Source organism: Amia ocellicauda, chromosome 5, assembly GCF_036373705.1.
Source record: "Amia ocellicauda isolate fAmiCal2 chromosome 5, fAmiCal2.hap1, whole genome shotgun sequence".
In the NCBI taxonomy this organism is placed as follows: Eukaryota; Metazoa; Chordata; class Actinopteri; order Amiiformes; family Amiidae; genus Amia; species Amia ocellicauda.
Window position 1 is genome coordinate 17,056,636 of NC_089854.1, and position 19,387 is coordinate 17,076,022.

Here is a 19,387-nt window from a genome sequence, read left to right on the forward strand (position 1 = left end):
GGTATCTATCCCATTATTAATTTACTAATAGTACCTGTAAACATGGGAAATGCAGCCCTCAATACGTAACACATTCAATATGTTCTCCTCTTTGTGAAATGACTCATTAAATCCCGCAGTACAGCATGCAAAGCTTCTACTGCCTCTTTTCAAAATCAATTTCAATCAATCAAAAGTGAATTAGACATGGATTACTGTTGAAACACTTAGTACCAATGTGTACTTAAAGTCTTCAAAACATTTGTTTCTGAGACTACAGGGGGTATGAAATATATGTGAGTGAGTGAAATGGTTTGATGAATTTTTTTTTTTTTTTAAATCACCCTTGGAGAACAAAATGCAATTCAGTGAGTCATACAGTAAATATTACAATGTGTGTGACCGCTAAATCCGTGGATGCTCACCTGGGTTTGAAGTGGTCTGTAGCTGTGCTGGGAAGGGGGAAGGTCTTGGTACGGTACCCCTTGGTCTGGGCGGAGGTGGCGATGGCAGGAGATGACTCTCTCCTCCTCTCCCCGGGCCGGCTGGCAAGTTCCTGCAGGCCGCTGTAGGTGGCTGAGCTGTGCAGGGGCTTCTGGGGGGCAGCAGGGATGGGCCGCCCTGGCTTCACCCCCGTGGAGTTGGGGCTGGGTGTGTAGAGTGTGGCGGCGTCAATGCCACTGTCGCTGGAGCCACCCTTGGTCAGGGGGTCCTGCTCTACCTCCGCGGGGTCGCTGGGGTCAAACCAGCGTTCGTCACTGTGGCTGCTGGACGCGTTGCTGGACAGGGTGTTGCTGCTGGAGTGGCTGGAGTACTGTGCATCCCCCTGAAACATGAGAGGGCACACATATAAAACACATACAGAAATACACAAGAAACACAAAAAGACACACTCAGTCAATACCACCCGTATATTGCAAGGATCTAGACAGTGGAGAAATGAAAATACATAATCACCTATACAAACCCTATGTAAGAGAAGTTAAAGAAAATAAATGTCAAGGTATTGAATAGGGTGTAGGTGCCAACAATGGCAGACTGTTGCAAAGCTTTAGACGGCGAAGGCCAGCAAAATTGTGTTGATCTTTCCAGTTCATCCTAGGGATTTTCTATAGGACTGGGGGCAGCGTCACACTCCCAGCTGTGTGAATGGGTGTGGTCTTGTGTTGGCAGGTGTTACAGGCCCTAATGTACAGTGCAGTTAGCACATGGTAGAGGTAGAGTCAAATGGACGCCAGGAAGGGCGTTGACTACTGCAACAGCTCGTATTTCCATTCCTGCCAGGTGTGGGATGTACCCATCCCTTCCAAGAGCACAGGTGCAACAGTGCAGCAGGCCACGCAGAAGCCAGGAAGCGAGAGTGATTTTGCAGCTTGGCAAAGTCAACCGAAACTGCACACTCCACAGGCCTCACTTAACTCCTGTGGTAAGCTGCACTGCAAATCAAAATGACAGCATCATTTTCCACTTAATTATTAACTTGCCAAGGCTGCCATACAGACTTTCACCAAGCTCTCATTTGCCAACTCTGTGCGGCTGGCCAGGGCCACGGCATCTGCACTGGCCGACACGCCACACGAGAGCAAGAGCCCTTCCACTTCAAAAAGGGACATCCAGCCAAGAAACCCCACCCAGATAAGTTGCTTGCTTAATGGTCCAAGCTATCAGGCAGGTTGTGCTCTGCTTTTTTGTCAAATTCTTCTGCGCAGGGCTGCTCACTGCAATATGTCAGGACTCTGTTGTACAATTAAAGATGTGCTCTAATACTGTAAGTGCAGCTAAAATGTCCTATGCGCTGTATCTGTACAGCTCATTGTATCGCAAGGCGGGGGAGGAGGGGACAAACAGCAAATGCAATTTACCAGCCGACTGCCAGCTAAGATTGGCCAGCAGCTACTCAAAGAGGAATGTAGTACAATTACAGTGGACAGCTATTCATTTCCAACCCAACCTAGTAATCAATTCATGTGGCTCTCCCCCGGTGACGGCAGAATGAGTCACTCACAATGCCGGTAACGAATGCCTTAAATACACAGCAATAAAATAATGAAGAATAAAAATAGGAGAAAAGAGTAAACAAAGATGCACAGAGTTGGATTCAGTGAGCATTTAAAAGTGAATCACACTTAATGGAGCCCTTATTTCTACATTCTGACAGGATCAAAGTGGTCTATGAGAGAGCACTTGGCTGATTAACGCCTCAAATATGCATCATCGTATAAACGTGCCCTGCAGCAGAAACACTCCCACATGCACCTCACGTATTGCATTTAGACGCACTCTTCAATACCTGATTAGGTTTGTCCATTATATTCTTAATGACATATGTATATATACAGAGACATGCTAGAACCAAAAGATATCTCTGGTGCACAGGTAGTACAAGAGGTCTCATGCTAGTAGTGGATGTTTTGAAGGGCACCAGGAGTCCTCGAACATATCGCAATATTTTGGACAACAGTGTACAATCATTGACTTCCATGTTGAGGGCATGTAGGTCTATCAAACGAGATGATACACACACAAAGCTTTGGACAGGAGTGACTGGAGAAGAACAATGCTGAAAAACAGTTCTGGGCCCTGCACAAGAGTCCTGATCTCAATGCTCAGATGCTAAAGAGACCATACCGGACATTCTGCAACTGTGACTCGGATATACAGATGTGTCGACTTTGGCTTCTTGCCCATTGGCTTCTTGCCCACTGCTGGACTTGGCAATTAAAACCTTCTCACTGCATGCAAGCCTGGCTGCAGTGATCAGAGCAGGATATAGGTGAGGGGTGAGGGATGGGGGAAGAGATGACACATAGGGTACTGTGCGGTTGACTTCACAAACCAGATGATTGTCCAGCAAGTTGAGAGATGACAATCAATGATTCATCTCCACTCCTCTTCAGTTGTGGTTCTCCATGTGGACGTTTTTATTTTATTACATTTTTTTTTATTCTCCCCACCGGAAAGGAAAGCTTCCTCACACAAAGGCCTTTTTGGCCTTTTGAGGCTACTTTTGAAACTTGGCTTTCTTTCTTTTATTTTTTCACCACTCCTTCCGGTCAGAAGCATCTTGCGCTGATGTGGTGCATTTCTTTAGGCTGGAATCCAGGCCCCGTTTTTTTTTTTTTTAATTTCTTATCTGCAGTGAGTTATTAACTAACTGAGGTTAGTCAACCAGATAATGCTGTAACTATGAAGCAGCGTTAGCCTGTTTACCGCAGGCAACACAAATGTGGTGGATCTTGAAGGCTAATTTTGTGGTGTTTGTGATGGACTGTGAAGATTTGTTTTCTGCCAAGTAATTACCTTGACACCATGATGTCTTAGCAGAGATCATAACAACTAAAACCAGTTACAAGAGTTACAAAAAGTCCTTCCATACAAAGGGTTTCCTGCAGCTATATCTATAGCCCACATTGTCAAAACTTGGTGCTGCCTGGCCAAACAAATGCGTGAACATCGAAGAAAAAATAAATACAAATAAAATTAAACACAAGCTCTTGCTCTGCCCCCTGCTGTCATTCATTATGGCTACTAACAACCCCCCACTCTCATTCACTATAGCTACACAAATACACAAAGTACTGTCATGACAGACTGTACCAGTGCTGAGAGCAGCCGGCACAGGTGACCTCTGACCTTGGAATGTCGGTTGGGAGAGTCCTTCCCGGGCGCCTCCTGTCGGCTGGACCTCTTGGCCACTCCTGGCCCCTGCCCCACAGTGATGCGAGAAGGGGTGGGCACGTGCCAAAGCGGCTCTGTAATCACACACAAAAACCCCTGTCAGTATTGGCAAGGAGACCCCACTGCAAACCCCAGCAACCACAGTGTCCAAGCCCCGGGCCCTCTCTTTACCCCAGGACAAGCCACACAGGACCAAGTCAGCCCAGATTTGCTGACTCTTTGATTCTAACTTGCTTGTTTGGGTTCTAGGTTCCATGCTCATGTGTGGAGAAGCAGTTGGTCTCCTTTTGGGTATACACCTGTATGAGTTGCTTCTCTCTCCTGTGCTAATCTGAGGAACTCAGCAGGTAATCACCGGAGCTGGTTAAAAAACCTGTGATAGAAGCAGGGGGCTTGTTTTGGGTGTTGTGGTGCACTGTGCGCTGGTACAGTACCATTGTTCACTCTCTCCATGGTGCTGTCCTGGCTGGTGAAGCCGGAGGAGGACTCCCCACTAGAGGTGACGTCTAGGCTGGTGTGTTGCTCGTAGGGCAGCAGGGCCCGCTGGGGAGTGCCATACCTGTCGACACAAGAGAAGGGTTATTGAGTCCTCTAGCACCCAAATGCACCTCACCCACCAAGAACAGCGTTGTCTGTGTGCCTGCTCCCACACATGTTTTTATAGTGTATGGGCAGGTGTGAATATGGAAACTAAATTAAAATCAACAACTATGTCATGTTTTTTTTTTTTTTTAATTGCCCCCCACCACCGTCTTTTCTGGAAATTCAACTGCACAAAAGACCACTTCAGTGACATAATCCACATTAGAGGTTGAAAGTTTACTATCCCCAAATGTCTTGCGCAGGACATTTGTATTTACATAACTGCAGAAGATTTGAGATTGAGTTTTGAGAGTGAAGCACTTTAACCACTGTGAGTTTAACAAATGAATGTCACACAATAATGGGAAAGGTTTCTGATGTATTACTCCAATTCCAACATGTGACGGTAATTCATATTCCAAAGACAGAACACATATCGCTGGTAATCGACCCAATAAACAAATGCGTTTTAATTTATGGCAGTGTCAGTTTCTCAGAAGCTGACCCTAGTTCCAGCCTATTGACATTCTGAAGAAGCATATTCAATTTCAGAATTCAGGAAGACTCTCAACATTGTACACTGCAGTTACAAATGATAGAATAAGAAACAAAAATGACTCCAAGGTTTTTGGCAAAAACCAAGCCAGCTGTTTATCCACTGTATGAAATTCTTGGTGCAAGCACATTTAAGATGCCCACAGTCACTGCTGCAAACTAAATTCAGGACTAAAAGGCATCTGCCATGAAAAGCATTCTGAAAATCGCAAGAAAAGAAAGTAAAAGCAGGCTGCTGACCTCATTAGAAGACACACACACAAACACATTCTCACACACACACTAAAAATAGCAGATCCACTCTGGATTTTATCTGCATCACCGACAGCCTCTTCGGCTTAGCATTTAAGGCACAAGCTGTGGCGAATCAGTTGGTATGTTGAAAAGTTGTTTTGATTAGTTCATGTATTTTTTTAAAATTATTTAGATTTATATTCATCTCAGACAGTGAATATTGCTGGATAAAGTGTACACAGGGGCAAATTGACTGAACTTGGGACCTGAGGCTAATAACATTTTGGGGACCATTTTCTACATCCTAATTAACATATGGTATGTACATACACAGTACAAATTGACACGTCCAGCACTTAGGATAATAAAGAAACATAGACAAAGCCCTTAACAGTGTATTTTGACATTTTCAAACACAAAACGGTGTAAATCAAACTTTAATTCAGAACATATAAAACTCTGGCTGAATTTTTATTTTGATTAAACATTGACAATTAGATAAAAATAAAGATATGAAATATATTTTTTATTTTACATTTGATATGTTAACACTGCATTCCCTATATCTTTGTACTAACAGGCTTCAAACACACGTGCATATTCGGCCGCTCAAGTTTGAGCACACAGTCAACTGAGAAGGGAACAGGTGCATTCACTCCCCAATCCCATAGAGCATAGCTGGGAGGAATTATGAAAAGATCAGAGACCGGCTATTCTGAGTGCAGTGGAAAAGCTAAGCACTTTTCTTCTAGCATGGCCAATTGTGATTTCAAAAATTCAGAACTGGCCCCTTCATACCCCTTCACTGCCCCGTGGAAAGAACATAGGTAGAACCGTAAACAAGACCAGACAAGAACTGAGGAGCACACTGAGCCGCCAGGATAGACCAGTCTGATCAGCTCTTGAGCAATCCTCCCTCAACCACCCAGCAGGGAGAGGGTACAGAGCACACACAATACACATGGCCTGCGTCACGGTTTACACTACACTGGGACAACAGACAGAATACAAAGGGCTACTGTTCTCTGTATTTACTTAGGGTTTAGGCCTACCCTTGACCTCAATCACTGCTTTGATCCTTCTGATAGATGCAAAGTAATGCAATCACAAATTCAGGGTGATCTTTGTTCCTTCATTTCTTTGTTTGGTTATAGTTGTAAATTTAAAACAAATGAAAGAAGAGTTGAAGTGAAAACTGTACTAACGTGCATTTGAACGCAATACATCTTGTCTGTGCAGCATTTTGAGGTTGGAGATAACTGTGCCCATGTCTAAATGGAGTGAGGCCGAGTAAAAGATTGGGAAGATTGCTCTAGTGCAAAGTAGGTTTCTGTGGTATCTCCCAGATGCACTGTTCCAGTTCACCCCAGAGGTGCTTTGTGAGGATGAGGGCAGGACTCTGAGCAGGGCCACGAAATGTATCTTGTGTATGCGTACCTTGCTGATAGATGCACAGACTCTCACTATGAAATTCAATGAATGCACACTGTAAGAATGTATGGCACCCCCCTGCAATAACAGTCAGTACTAGCAATGCCCAGGTGGTCAAAAATATCACAATACGAACCTGGTGGGCCAATGTTGGCATGCATGACAACAAGCGCCACTCAGCACATGACCTCTGACTTCTGGCACAATCCCTTGCCTGTGACAATGGTGTACAGTGACCTCAGCTGGGGAGATCTCCCATTGATCAGTGCTGTAACCCCACATAATTACATTTACAGAAAGTATTACAAAGAGGACACTGCAGCTGCTGAGGACCATTACTCTCATGCTTCTTGGAGACTTAGATGGCTCCACTAAATCACAAGGCGGCAGAGCTATGGAGTTGACAGAAACAACATTGCTGAAGCAGTCACTTGTATTACTAAGTATAGTCTGTGACATCCTCTCCATATTTATATCAATATATTTGCAATAAACTAACCTCAATGAGAATCAGTTCAATGACATACCCATATTGTCCAGCAGACCTGCCTTTAACCACAAACACTTTAGATTTCTATTCTGGGACTTTGGTACTGGCATCTTGGCTGGCAGTGCTCTTGCACGATGTCAGGGGAGCAAGTAACGGGCAAGTTAAACCGCCCGGGCTCTCTGCACGGTGGTTATGCTTTGGAAGTGTTTGTTCAGAGGCAGGCTGATCTGGTTAAACACGATCAACAACGGACTCAGCAGCCCTCCACGTTTCTCCTACGGGGACACCAAGGTGCTGGATATGTAATGCTTTTGATCTCTTCCTTAGATATTATTATTAATAGTAGCAGTAGTCACAGTAATAGCAGTTGTAGTAGTAGCTGTAGCAATAATAATAGTATAAGTAACAGTAGTAGTTTTATAGAGTAAATCCTGTTGGAGTCCACATAAGCCCTGGTGGCAATGAGCTTCCACCTGGGGCAATCCTGCCCACCATTGGCTACTGCCACCATCCACAGTGACACAATGACCTTCATAGACATTCTGCTCTTCCAGTGGAGCCCTCCTACTGTTTCAGCCAATTACGAGGCATTAGACTAATCCTAGTGTGGCTAATTCCATGTATTTATGGGTCAAGGAAGCTACAGACTTCCAGCCAGGAACTGCCTACACTTGGACTATGGCAGCATGCTTCTTTGATGCCCCCTTCCATCCCCTGCCTTCTCCCCCACTCCCATCCCCTTCTTTTGCTCTCGACTTCCTACCTGTCAGGGGAGGGTTTGTAGCGGGTGAAGGGCCCCCCCAGCCCAGAGCCCGGGGTGGAGAAGCTGCCAGAGGAGGTGCGGTAGGGCAGGCCTCTGTCGCCCCCTGCTGGAGAGATGCTGTAAGGGTTCTCAGGGAAACTCACTGGCCTGGGGTGAAGGGAAGAAGGGAGCCATTAAGTCCATTTGACCTTGGGCCCAACAACCAGCCTCCTCTAGCAGTCAAGGCAACCTGTGCCATTCCAGGTTTTATAACCGCTGAACTATTCCACATCTTATCTTCAGTCACCTTCTGCTCTGCTGCATCCTTACAATCTGAACACTAGCTCTCTAGCTTATTAAACCAATGCAATGTGACTCTGACTGCCAAATGTTAGCACTTCCATTATATTGCATTGCCAGCCTTTGTTCCTGCTAGGTCTTTATTACATACATCCCAACACTGACCAAATAAGACCCAAGCACACTTGGGAGTGTTAATTAACTAAGCAGCTGAGAGAAATGAGAACACACAGGAAGCAGACTGGGCTACATTAGCATTCCTCTACACAGGAGCACTGAGGAACCTTACAAATGGCAACCTAACGTTTTTTAAATGTAATTAGTGAAAGAATTATGAAATAAATAAAACGTGACCCAAATAAGTATTGCTTTCAACCATCTGATGGTTTACAAAATTAAATTACCAGAAATGAGGGGGTATTGGCACTGAATTGATACATATATATATATTGCAGTGTGTTTGAGAAATCCATCTTTGTTAGTTTACTTTGATCACTGTTCAAAGCTATTTCATGATACCAGTTCCCCAGGGCTCACCTCTTGCTGGGCACATGCTGTGGCTCTCTGTAGGGAATGGGCACCAAGACCTTCTGCGAGCGTGGCAAGGGCTGCAGGCCGGGGGACGCCCAGCGCTGGGACTGGGGCGCGCTGTGAGGTGGGGGGTTGTCCCAGCGCCAGGCCGGGCTGCGATAGGGTGTCCTGTACCCAGCTGGCACCGGCTCGGGCTCGGGCTTCTGCTCCACCGTCTTCATTTCGTACTCCTCTGAGCAGCCCCTGTATTGACCAGGATGACATGGGCAGACAGACCTGAGCACAACACTCACAGTCACAGTCACCCTGGCTCACACAGCAACACTTGATTATCGCAGTTAAGAATCAGAATCAGAAATATCTTCAGAGAAATATAGGAATCTCTTGCTGTCTCTCATCTTTCTTCACTATATACCCTGCTTCACACAGCCATCAATTCTACCATTAAAAAGACACAGTTGTCTGAAAGTCTTCACACCCTTCACTTGAAACAGTGTTATTTCCACGATTCATTGAGTTTAATAGAAATCAATGGAGTGGGAGTCCACAGTTAACAACCTCCTCCCCCTCCCAGTCTCAGCTCAATTCAACCACTTGGCATCTTTACAGTTTTGTTTGAGCCTGAATCAGTGTTCAACAATCTCTAATTAAAACTAAATAAGTCACCCATTTAAGAGTTTTAAATGAAGGATGTGAGATAGGCTGCAACAGGATAAACACCCAGATCAAATACTGTATTAGAGGGCACTCACTGCCCTTCAGTGTTCATCTCTCCAATACACAAAACAGTGATGCAGATTTAAAATGAGCAAGCCCAAGAGCCCACAGAGTAGCACTATAAGCATGCTTTAGACAATAGAGAAGACAATAGAGATTTTATAAAATTAAATAAAATTAAAACAACTATCATTTGAATTGCCAAAGTAAACTGCATACTCAGTGCAGTTCACCTAGGGCCACAGTGTCCCATTGAATAAAGACAGCGATTTCATGCTCTAATTAGCTTGAATAATGTAATCTGCTCCCGATAAGGATGTGGAAAACCTTTCCTTGTGCTGGACTGGACAAAGCGTGGCCTCAATCCCTCTCCACAGAACAGGAGAGGGCAGCTTCTGAAGACATTGGAGGGTGAATCATGCCATCAGTTTAATTAGCGGTCCCGTATGACACCCCAGCCATCTGCCCTGCTAGCGCCAGAGCTGAAGAACGCATTCATGTGTTTGTTTATTTATGTTTGTTTCTTTACTTCTTGTAGTTTTTTTTTTTTTTTTTTTTTTTAAGGAAACAACTCCTGCTGTTTGAATATCAGCAGGAAACATTTCAAAATCGCCCACAGGGACTTCAAGATTGCTCAAAAGATTTTAAAGTGATGTTTCAGCCTATTGTGTGCTTTCTGTTTTGTGGATCACAGTCAGTCTAACCATCACATCTGCAGTTGATGCTTTTTGGGGTTTTATATAAGAAAATATATAAACCAAATGATGATATATGCTCCTGTATAAGTGCTCCTGAACATGCAATGAATGGAGATTCTGAATCTATTTAGACAATGAAGAGTGTGGAATGTACAGGCAAATGGCAGAAGGCCCATCAATCCCATTTAACCACTGTTGCTGTCTATTACACAACACCACACTTAACACACAATCCAACATTAGCACACTCTGTCGCACACTATCACACACAATCTCACTTTAGCACATTCCGTCGTACACTATCACACACAATCCCACATTATCGTGTGCATACAAACACTTTCGCACACAATCCTACATGCTCACATCCCATCGCACTGCACAACGATCTCGATCACATCCCAGCACACACTGCCGCACTCCATCACACACAATCCCACACACCCTTACACTATGAATCAGCCTCTATGATACACAATCACAGGGTCCAGCTGCTCCTCCAACAATTAGCCTGCTATGTTTAAACAGTATTAGCTTGACCAGCTCTTAAAACCAATTATAGTTCCCATTCTCCTTCTGCTAAACTTGCCCCCACGTTCCAGCAGATAAGATACATAAGATTCTGTTATGGAGTTGACCTTATTTCTGCCTGATCTAAGTGTGTGTGTGGGGGGGGGTACTCACACAGCCTCTTTTATTCTTAAGATCAGAGGCACGGGTATGGAAGCATTTGACTGGGCACTCTCTGGTCAAATAAAAGCCCAGCAACAGAGAATGGGAAGGAGTTTACACAGAAGCGCGTGCCATTTTTGTTCCGGCAACAAAAAGCTAAAGGGAAGGTGAGAGCCAACTCACGGTTCACTGCCCCCCAGTTAAACGCTTCCAAAGGAAATTTGCAGGAAGGCATGTCTTTGCAGTCTTGTACACCCTTTCTTCTCAATATGCGCTCAACCAAAAAGCAAAGTAGGGCAATCATAAGTGCAGTGTTAATAAGTGCTCCACGCAAGACCGCTTGGGAATGCTATATCGTGTTAATCTCATCACACACTGTGGTGAATCTAGGCTGGTGCGCACAGGGGAGTTCAGAAATGGCAGTCTGCCTTGCTACCAGGTTGCAGAGGAACAGTTTTGGCTTCTTTCTGTACCTTCTCTTTCAGGAACACCTCGACTCCCAGGATAGGGGCCACACTGAGGCCTGGCCAGCTCCGAGTCTGCTAGGATTGAGCTCTGGCCTGCAGGGCGCAATAACATTGCTACTGTTAGCCATTTCTTTACTGTGTGGTGTGAGGTTCTCTACAGGCAAGAGAGACTTCTACAGAAAGGAGGTTTGAGTAGGGAGAAAACCCTGAAAATCCCATGCAGGCTGCAGCATCAGGAACGGTTCCATTTACCTTCCCGATCTCATTACAGCACACTGGTTCTCAGCAATGGTTATGAGTCTCAAATGATCGCCACAGCCCTGTCACCAGTGCAGGAGAGGTGAAGAGGACAAACTCATGGATTGCATAGCTCAGCCTACGTGCCAAGAGGGGTTATTTTGACGTTGAATCTACTGGGAACAAAGAGTCGAGTGCTGGGACTGGAATGGTAGGCTGAGCTGAACTGGAGAGTCGGTTTCTTCAATCTTTGAAATGACACACAACTCATGTCTCTGTCCTTTGTTTAATCAAAAACGTATGCTTTACAAACAAACACTCACAAAATAAATGCCTGTGTCATGTAGACTGGAGAACTAACTCAGCTGAAGGCAACAAATGCAAAACACCAAATAATGATTATGCAGGGCACTACTATTTTGAAAGGCTGCTGTCTCCTGTGAGGAAAAAACAAAAAGACTGAAACCGTTGCTCTACAGAGAGAGCCAAGGAACCACAACACCCGAGACCATAGTACTATAGTGTGCATGTATCTTAGATCACTAGTGCATCCGTCACCCGATCCTTGCACATCGAAAACAGATCCCCATACTACAGAAATCAATTTCTCATTTTTTCAAACGTACCTTATGTGCAACAAAAGTCTGTGTGCCTGAGGTTATTTTCTCCTCTTTAAATAACAGGCCCTGTCTGAACAGCTTCTTCCCAGATGAAAAAACTTGCAATGTATAAAAAGACACCGAGCTGTGATTCAATTCATTTTTTTAAATTCAATAACACAAACCCCAAGTTCTAAAAAACTAAGATCTTTTTCGATTTCCCACCATCTATGGCTGCGTGTTCCTTTTCTTGCATTATGTTAGACGGATGATATAACTGACAACAATTAAAGTCCTCATTAACATCAGTTGATCAACTACTTGCCTGTTTTGACAAAGGCTCAGCATTTGCAGTTAGTTCCCATAAATTCAGTGGCACATTCTAATACGAATACATTTTAACCTCCTACGTGGAACCTAACCATATGTGCTAATCCTTCAGCAAATGAATCTAGGCTTCTTACCTGTGAAACTCGAAGACTAAGTAAGGGATGCAGTATGTTATAGAATAGATGATCAGCACTTGCACTCTACATCCAAAACCATTGAATGTCTCCTAAAAGCTTGTCTGCCCAAAAACCACCACAAAAGCCAAACGACCAATCGCAGAAGAGTCATTGCTTGACAAGGCACGCAGCTGCAGGCAGTTCTTTAAAGTTTTCTACTGGATTAGCCTGTGGATCGTCCGAGATAAACCATCAAAAGGGTGAAAACAAACATTTTACAAAAAAACAAATAAATCAGACTGCAAATCGCTCTGATCTGAGCCCTGAGCCCCCAAATACCCCCGCCCCCACCAACAGTTTCCCAGGGTGGCCCGCTGCCCCTACCTGCTGAAAAATAAAGCTGACAAGGGCTACGTCCAGCCCCCCCAAGGAACACAAACACAAAACAAAAAAGGCAAAATATCAAGAGATCGTCACACGTAGATAGAGGAGTCAAGATGGCGAGCTGGTGTGATCTGGCAAACCTGCAGACCAAATAAAAGCAAACAGGAAGGCGGGTATCCAGGATACGGTGCTGAGACACAGTGGGCCCTCTCCGCTTCCCTACCCGCCACAAAGGAACCTCTCGAGTCGGAGACGGGCACACCACAGTCCTGCTCTCCGCCTGCCATGCCTCTCTCTCAGCTCTCAAAACAGAAGGAGCCGTTGGAGGAGAAAAAAGAAAAAGCCAGATCAGTCAGCGAGGCAGCTCCTGACACACACCCTCCTCCAGCAGGAGAGCGAGAGAGAGAGCAAGAGAGAGAGAAAGAGAGAGAGAGAAAGAGAGGGGATCTGCTCTCCCCCGCGTGCCGCCAGCCAGCCAGCCACCCACCCACAGAGCCCACACCTCGAAAAGTGTTCCGACACGTCTCAGGCAAAAGAATGAGAGAGGGAGGGAGGCGTGATGCTATATCGCACAGATATAACCCCCCCCCCCCCCCAACTAAGACACCCACCACTGGTCTCAAACAACACTCTCACACGGAGCATGAATTTTTAATTAATCGCTCCCCCCCCCTCTCTCTCCCTTTTTCATCATTTTCCAGGCCCTAATCTGCAGCAATCTTTCGCTGGCACACTTTACAGAACGCGCAAGTGTCTAATTAGCAACTGCTCAGCTGCAATTCAAGTGGGAAGGAGTGTGTTATAATCTCAAACACACTCACAGACAGATACACACATCCATCCATCCATACATACATACATAACCTACCCACACATTCAACCCGCCGCTACCCCCCCACCCCCCACCCGCTGAGCCACCACCACCAACCTCCTCCTCCTGCCGCTTCACAATAAAACCTCAGTTTCTAAAGTCCTTGTTTACAACCTACAGCTGAGAGATTAGAATGGAGCTATGGAATGCAGCTCCGAACAAGGGCCCTTGGGGGAATCTGTGTGTGTGTGTTTTTTCTTGTGCTGGTTTTTCTTTTTTCTCTTCTCTTCAATCAGAGCAGGAACAAGGGAACACCCCTGTCAAAGCGTGTGGGACTGCCATGCTTCTTTCAATGAGAGCAAGTCCTTTGCAAAGCAATACCAGCATGCACAGATTTACTAAGCAATCAATCCATAAATAGATAATAAGTGAATAAGATACAAAAAATGATAATTTTAGAGTATATTTGGCATATCCTGATTTGGGAGCAGTGCATTTTTTTCAAACCGATTTGTTACTACACCTTTTAGTAACAAACCTGGGAGAGATCAAACATAACACAATGTGTGACTTTGCCATGAGTCCAAAACCTCCATGGCCCACCTGTGCATGCCTGATGGCAGACTGGTTGAAAAGACAATGGTGTGGTGCATATTTCTCTGTATATAAGCAATTGTTTCATTGGATGCTTGCACTTTGAATATAGTTATGTCTGTAGCTCTGGAAATGAAAAGCTTGGGACAGGCAATGTGAAAGGCAGCTATGGGACCTGACAGCACAGGAATAAGAGGACGCACCCAGGGCTCTCCTCCTCTCCTGCATCAGCACAGTTGTAACACTCAGACAAAACTGACTTTTCAAACCAGGAAGGGGAAAAAAAAACAACAAACAAACAAACCAAAAAAAAAAAAACAGAAGGAAGAGGAGGCCCGGGAGTGTACCTGCGGGGGCCACCCTCGTCGTAGGGGGGGATGATGACCACCTTGACTGTGACAGATGTGCGCAGGAGGTCGATCATCTGGTCGTGGGAGAGTGTCACCACAGCCACCTTGCAGATCTCCACCAGCCGACTGCCCTGCCGCAGCCCTGCCTGCCACGCAAAGCCGTACTCCTCCACCTCGGCCACCGTGCCGTCAAACTTGACGTGGAAGCCCAGCTGGCCCAGGCCGTTCCTGCGCAGGGTCATGTCCACCGTCTCGCAGCCAACCGTCAACAGCTGGGGAGGAGGGGGAGACGATAACCATGAGGAAAAAACTGCCTTTTTATTTGTCTACCATACATCTCTGTCCCCTCCTCACCAATGTCTCTCTTTTTGCAATACAGTGTCCCTAAAGCCCCCCCACAATTCTCTTTCTAATCCCCACCCTTTTCTCACCCTCAGCCCCTCTCCAGTTCCTCCCTAACCCTTCTCTCCCTGTATACCCCCTCCTTCTGCCCCAGCTCACCTTCAGCCTCTGCACCACCTCCCTGATATCCTGCACACACTCCTCTGGCACCCTGATGGACACGTGGTCACCGCGGCCGAAGAAAATCTTGAGGGCCAGCCGGTCAGGGGTCCAGCCGATGACGTCAGCGCAGAAGCAGTTAAAGACCACCTCCTTGCTGCTGCTGTCCACCAGAACCACAAACTCATGGGAGATGGCCAGCATGCACTCGGTCTCCCGGGCCCGGCTGAAATCCTGGGCCGCCACCCGCCAGGCCACCGCCCCGGCGCTGCCCATCTCTGCCCCCTCCCGCGCCCTCGCCCGCTCCCGCTTCTTGGAGGTCAGCGAGATGAGGTTGAACTTGCCGGCGGAGTCCAGTGGGGTGCCAGTGACACAGTTCTCCGCCAGGTCCTTCAGGTACTCCTGCCGGGTGCGCGTGGCCATGGTGTGGAACTTGTCCGACTTGTGGGCTGCGCTCTCGGCGTTGATCACCTTGGCTAGCAGGAAGTTGCGGAAGGCCTCTGTGTTGCGGAAGGTCACGCTGCAAGGGATGGGCGGCCCAAATGGGGGTACGTCTTTCATCCGAGTCACTGCAACGCTGCCGAGGCACACAAATGCACCAGTAGTCAACAATACTGCGTGGGGTGGGGAGGGTCAAAAGGGTATCCCTAAACTGTTATCCTAAGTAAGCCGTTTGGGCAGATTTTTCAGAAGTAGTAGTAATGCGATAACACTGGAGGAATAAATAGGTAAATAACAACAGAGAGCAATAGAGGGGAGCATATTAGTGAAGAATAGAAGTGCATAAGAGTAAGAGCAACACTTGGGAGAGGACTTGTGGTGGCCAAGCATCTCTGTGAGGCTGAAATTTTCCACTTATTTAAAAATATATATATATTCCAAATGGAGGCAACAGCTATTAATTAACCTGGATCACCACTGTAACACTGCCACTAAACTAAGTCACTGAAGACACAAATCAACAGCTTCAGAAGATATCAGCAGTACAGCGGCCCTGCACATCTGTCAGTCACACGGCCTTTTGTATTTGGTATGGAGTGTGCGAAAGTGACAATTCGATATTTCTCTCTGTCTCTCAGTCTGCCAAGTTCCCTGGAGGCGTTGGAGTGCGACTCATTTACACAGCTGTTAAACTGGGAAACAATCGCTTTACAGAAGATGAAAGGAAACGCTTGCACATCAAAAAGTCTTATAAAGGTCTTAAATTGATCTCTGGCCTACTTAAACTTTTTTTGGAGCAAATATGTATTCTATTTAAACAGCTTCAAAACACAGGCTGAGAGCATTTTGGATTATGTAAAAAACAAAACAAATATCCAAGCATTTTTTTTTTAGTTTTTAGCTTAGTAAACCTAGTTGTGTTAATATGACTCATTCATAAATCCTTTGCTACTAAAAGGACACTCTTTACACTCCAATCAAAATGAAATAGTCAGTCAGTGTGCCGATATGCAGGATATGCCACTGTAACTCGCTCACACTCTCACTATCTCCCCAATGGGTCTCCTACCTGTAGCAGGCGTTCTCTGTGCAGGGGTTGTGGACACGCACAATGACGAACACATGCTGGAAGTGGGAGCGAATGTTCTGAGGGGTGAAGGGCAGAGCACCTGGTTCTTGGAAGATAATGGTCACAATGTCATTGCCAATGTGCCTCTTGCGCAGAAGCTGTGAGGGAAGGAAGACAGAAAGGGAAAGTGTGGGGTTAATCATCTCTTAGGGTATGTAAAATTAAATCTCGCTGGTGCATTATGTAATTATGCTGCAACACCAAAGAAAGATTTACCCCGACTCTCCAATTTTTAACCTTCAACCGAACCGATTATTTTTTATGTGCCAACAACACTAGAGGGCATCTTCACAGTCAAAACCGATCTAGATCATTCAGCTTTGCCAAAATACGTCCGCTCCTCTGGCTTGGCTTCAGCACTGAGCTGAAAGCAGTTTTCTCAGCTCCGATCAATGATCACCAGTCAGCGTCTTCTGCCAATTCAAATTAGTAAACAGATCATTTATTTTCTGTGTCAGGGTTGGAGTTTACATTGTACCATTTGATCCAGCGGTATACACTGATGGAAAGGCAGGGGATTACACATTTAATCTCCCTTATTATTAGCTCATAAAACGATCGGCGTCAGGTTATGAAGTGGGGTTTACGCCAATGATAACAACCCACATAAGTTCTGCACAGAGCGCCTCTGATTGGGATTGACAGAGGGAGCGCTCTCATTATCATGGATTACTATGGAGGTTAGATGGACATTGAAATCGAAAAATAAAAGACAGGTTTCTTATTGCAGTGTTTCACAATCAGGCATTAACAGGGGTGCCACTGCATCACAGAAAAGACGTGAAAAAAACAAATCGAATCAAATTCATAATTCAATCAGTTTCTGGCTGATCTGTCTACCAGGAAATAAAGCAGGTGTGCCTTGTTGTATGAAATCAACCTGCCTAGTTTAGACATCAAAATCTACAATTTATACAGGGTAAAGTTTCAAGACAAAAATCATGTGAATGTCTCCATTTTTAGTGCATAAGGCAGCACTGTGGAGTAGTGGTTAAGGCTCTGGACACATAACTTGAAGGTTGTGGCTTCAAATCCCTGGTGCTCCAGTAAAATACCCAGCTGTATAATGGGCACAAATGTAAGTTGCCCTGGATAAGAGCATCTGCTAAATGACAAATAATGTAATGCAATCTTCCATTTCCTACAATGGCAATTCATTAGCCTAAAACCTTAATGTTTATGCCAAAACACAAATATTTCAAGCTAGGCTCATGTAAAACTACAAACAATTCAAATAATTGGGTATGTTCAACAATGTAATGTAATGTTGAATCAAAATGTAACCAAAAAGTTCATGTAAATGCAGAATTTAGATACCTAAATGTAATCTTCATCTATATGCGTAATTACGATTTTACATTTTGTAATATTGTGAAATCTTTCCTGAAGACGCAAAGCTTCAATTAATGTAACTTTTAATTGCATTTTTAGTAAGTTGAATAATGTTCAGAATATTTATGCTGAATGGTGCATTGCAGTGCAGAAAGGAGTTTTTATTTTTATTTTATTGTTTTCAGTAATAGCCTTCTGCTTGAAACATGTTGCCAAGGGGGTGAGCGAAAAACAGTACTGTGCTTATAAAGATAGGGGCTGTCTGTGGGATTTGTATAACTAGGTGCCTTTTCAGAACACTACAGCAAAACACTAATCATTAACTGCTGTTAGGTACTGTATAATCCATTTGAAAACTACTACACCTTGGATCCCATGAGCAGGTTTCACACATTTCCTTATGCTTGTGGCTAACTGCCCTAAAGTATTTGGGTGCTGCAGAGTTGTGGTGAACACATTGAAAAGACTACGACAGCTCTGGGTTTCAAAGCTCAGCACCCATGAGGCTCATACAGGCCTCACCTTCACGACAACACCATCATAGCTGAGGGTTTTCAAACACAAACGCAATCAAGGTGGCAACATAAGAAGGAATAGATATGTACAAAGTGTTGGAAATGCGTGTGGGGCTACTGCAACAGTGTGAAATTGCAATCTAAACCTCCCACGTGGCGGATACATAAGGAGGGCCCCGGCAGTCTGTCCAGAGTGGGTGGTGACTGGTGATTGGTGGCAGCCCCCCAGGAGAAGGAGCATGGGGGCTGGTGATCCTGCTGTCAGTGCGAGGGAGGATCGGGCTAATTATAGCGCTGCCAGCCTGGAAGAGTAGGCCGCGTACGTCGTGTCACACCGAGACAAATCCTCCCTGCGATCTACAGCTGACACGCAAAGCCCCCACTCACTCTCTCTCTCACTGAATCTGAAGAAAGGTATTTATTACATAACTCACACTCCCTACAGCTGCGGCTCCCACTGCGGCACTGATGCAGGGAGCTTATTACTGCAACACTTCAGAGCTATACATACACACACGGAGACGCACATATGCAGACACACAAATACATGCAGGCAGGCAGGTAGACACACACACAAACAGACACAGATACACAAGGGTCTCTGAACACTAAAATTACATTAACAACAATGACAAAAAAAAAAAAATTAAGAGAACACTGTTAGGAACACTGGCACCTAGAGGCCTTGAAGAAGATTTTGAGGTCACTTGACAGAAAACTAATTTTCTCTGTAGATCTCAAAACCCTCTCTTGCGCAGTGTGCCAGTAGCCCATTTATCTCCACAGCTCGCCTGACTGCAGTAATGGTTTTAACACCTTGTGGCTCAGTCTGTGGATTGTAAGTGGCCTTGTAAGGGAGTCAATTGCAGCTTCATAGCACCAGACTTAGCCTGAGCTTGTGTGTTAGAATGGGAACAAAGACCAGTAAATTATAAATCCAATTGAACCCTGTTTTAGTCCATTCACTTCACA

At 45.2% G+C, this 19,387-nt stretch overlaps 1 protein-coding gene across 3 annotated transcripts in view; it reads right to left on the bottom strand.

Moving 5' to 3' along the window:
* The window catches only part of sipa1l3 (signal-induced proliferation-associated 1 like 3), a 94,235-nt gene that overhangs the window by 17,275 nt on the left and 57,573 nt on the right, over positions 1 to 19,387 (bottom strand). For 2 of the 3 annotated variants that reach the window (XM_066704030.1, XM_066704029.1), the window contains exons 8-15: positions 16,509 to 16,666; positions 14,999 to 15,575; positions 14,495 to 14,769; positions 8,529 to 8,765; positions 7,713 to 7,859; positions 4,092 to 4,216; positions 3,613 to 3,731; positions 405 to 805 (exon numbers count right to left, since the gene is read on the bottom strand). In XM_066704030.1, the coding sequence (XP_066560127.1) occupies positions 405 to 805; positions 3,613 to 3,731; positions 4,092 to 4,216; positions 7,713 to 7,859; positions 8,529 to 8,765; positions 14,495 to 14,769; positions 14,999 to 15,575; positions 16,509 to 16,666 (2,039 nt within the window). The remainder of the gene's footprint in view (positions 1 to 404; positions 806 to 3,612; positions 3,732 to 4,091; positions 4,217 to 7,712; positions 7,860 to 8,528; positions 8,766 to 14,494; positions 14,770 to 14,998; positions 15,576 to 16,508; positions 16,667 to 19,387) is intronic. The other variant, XM_066704031.1, reaches the window with a different exon arrangement.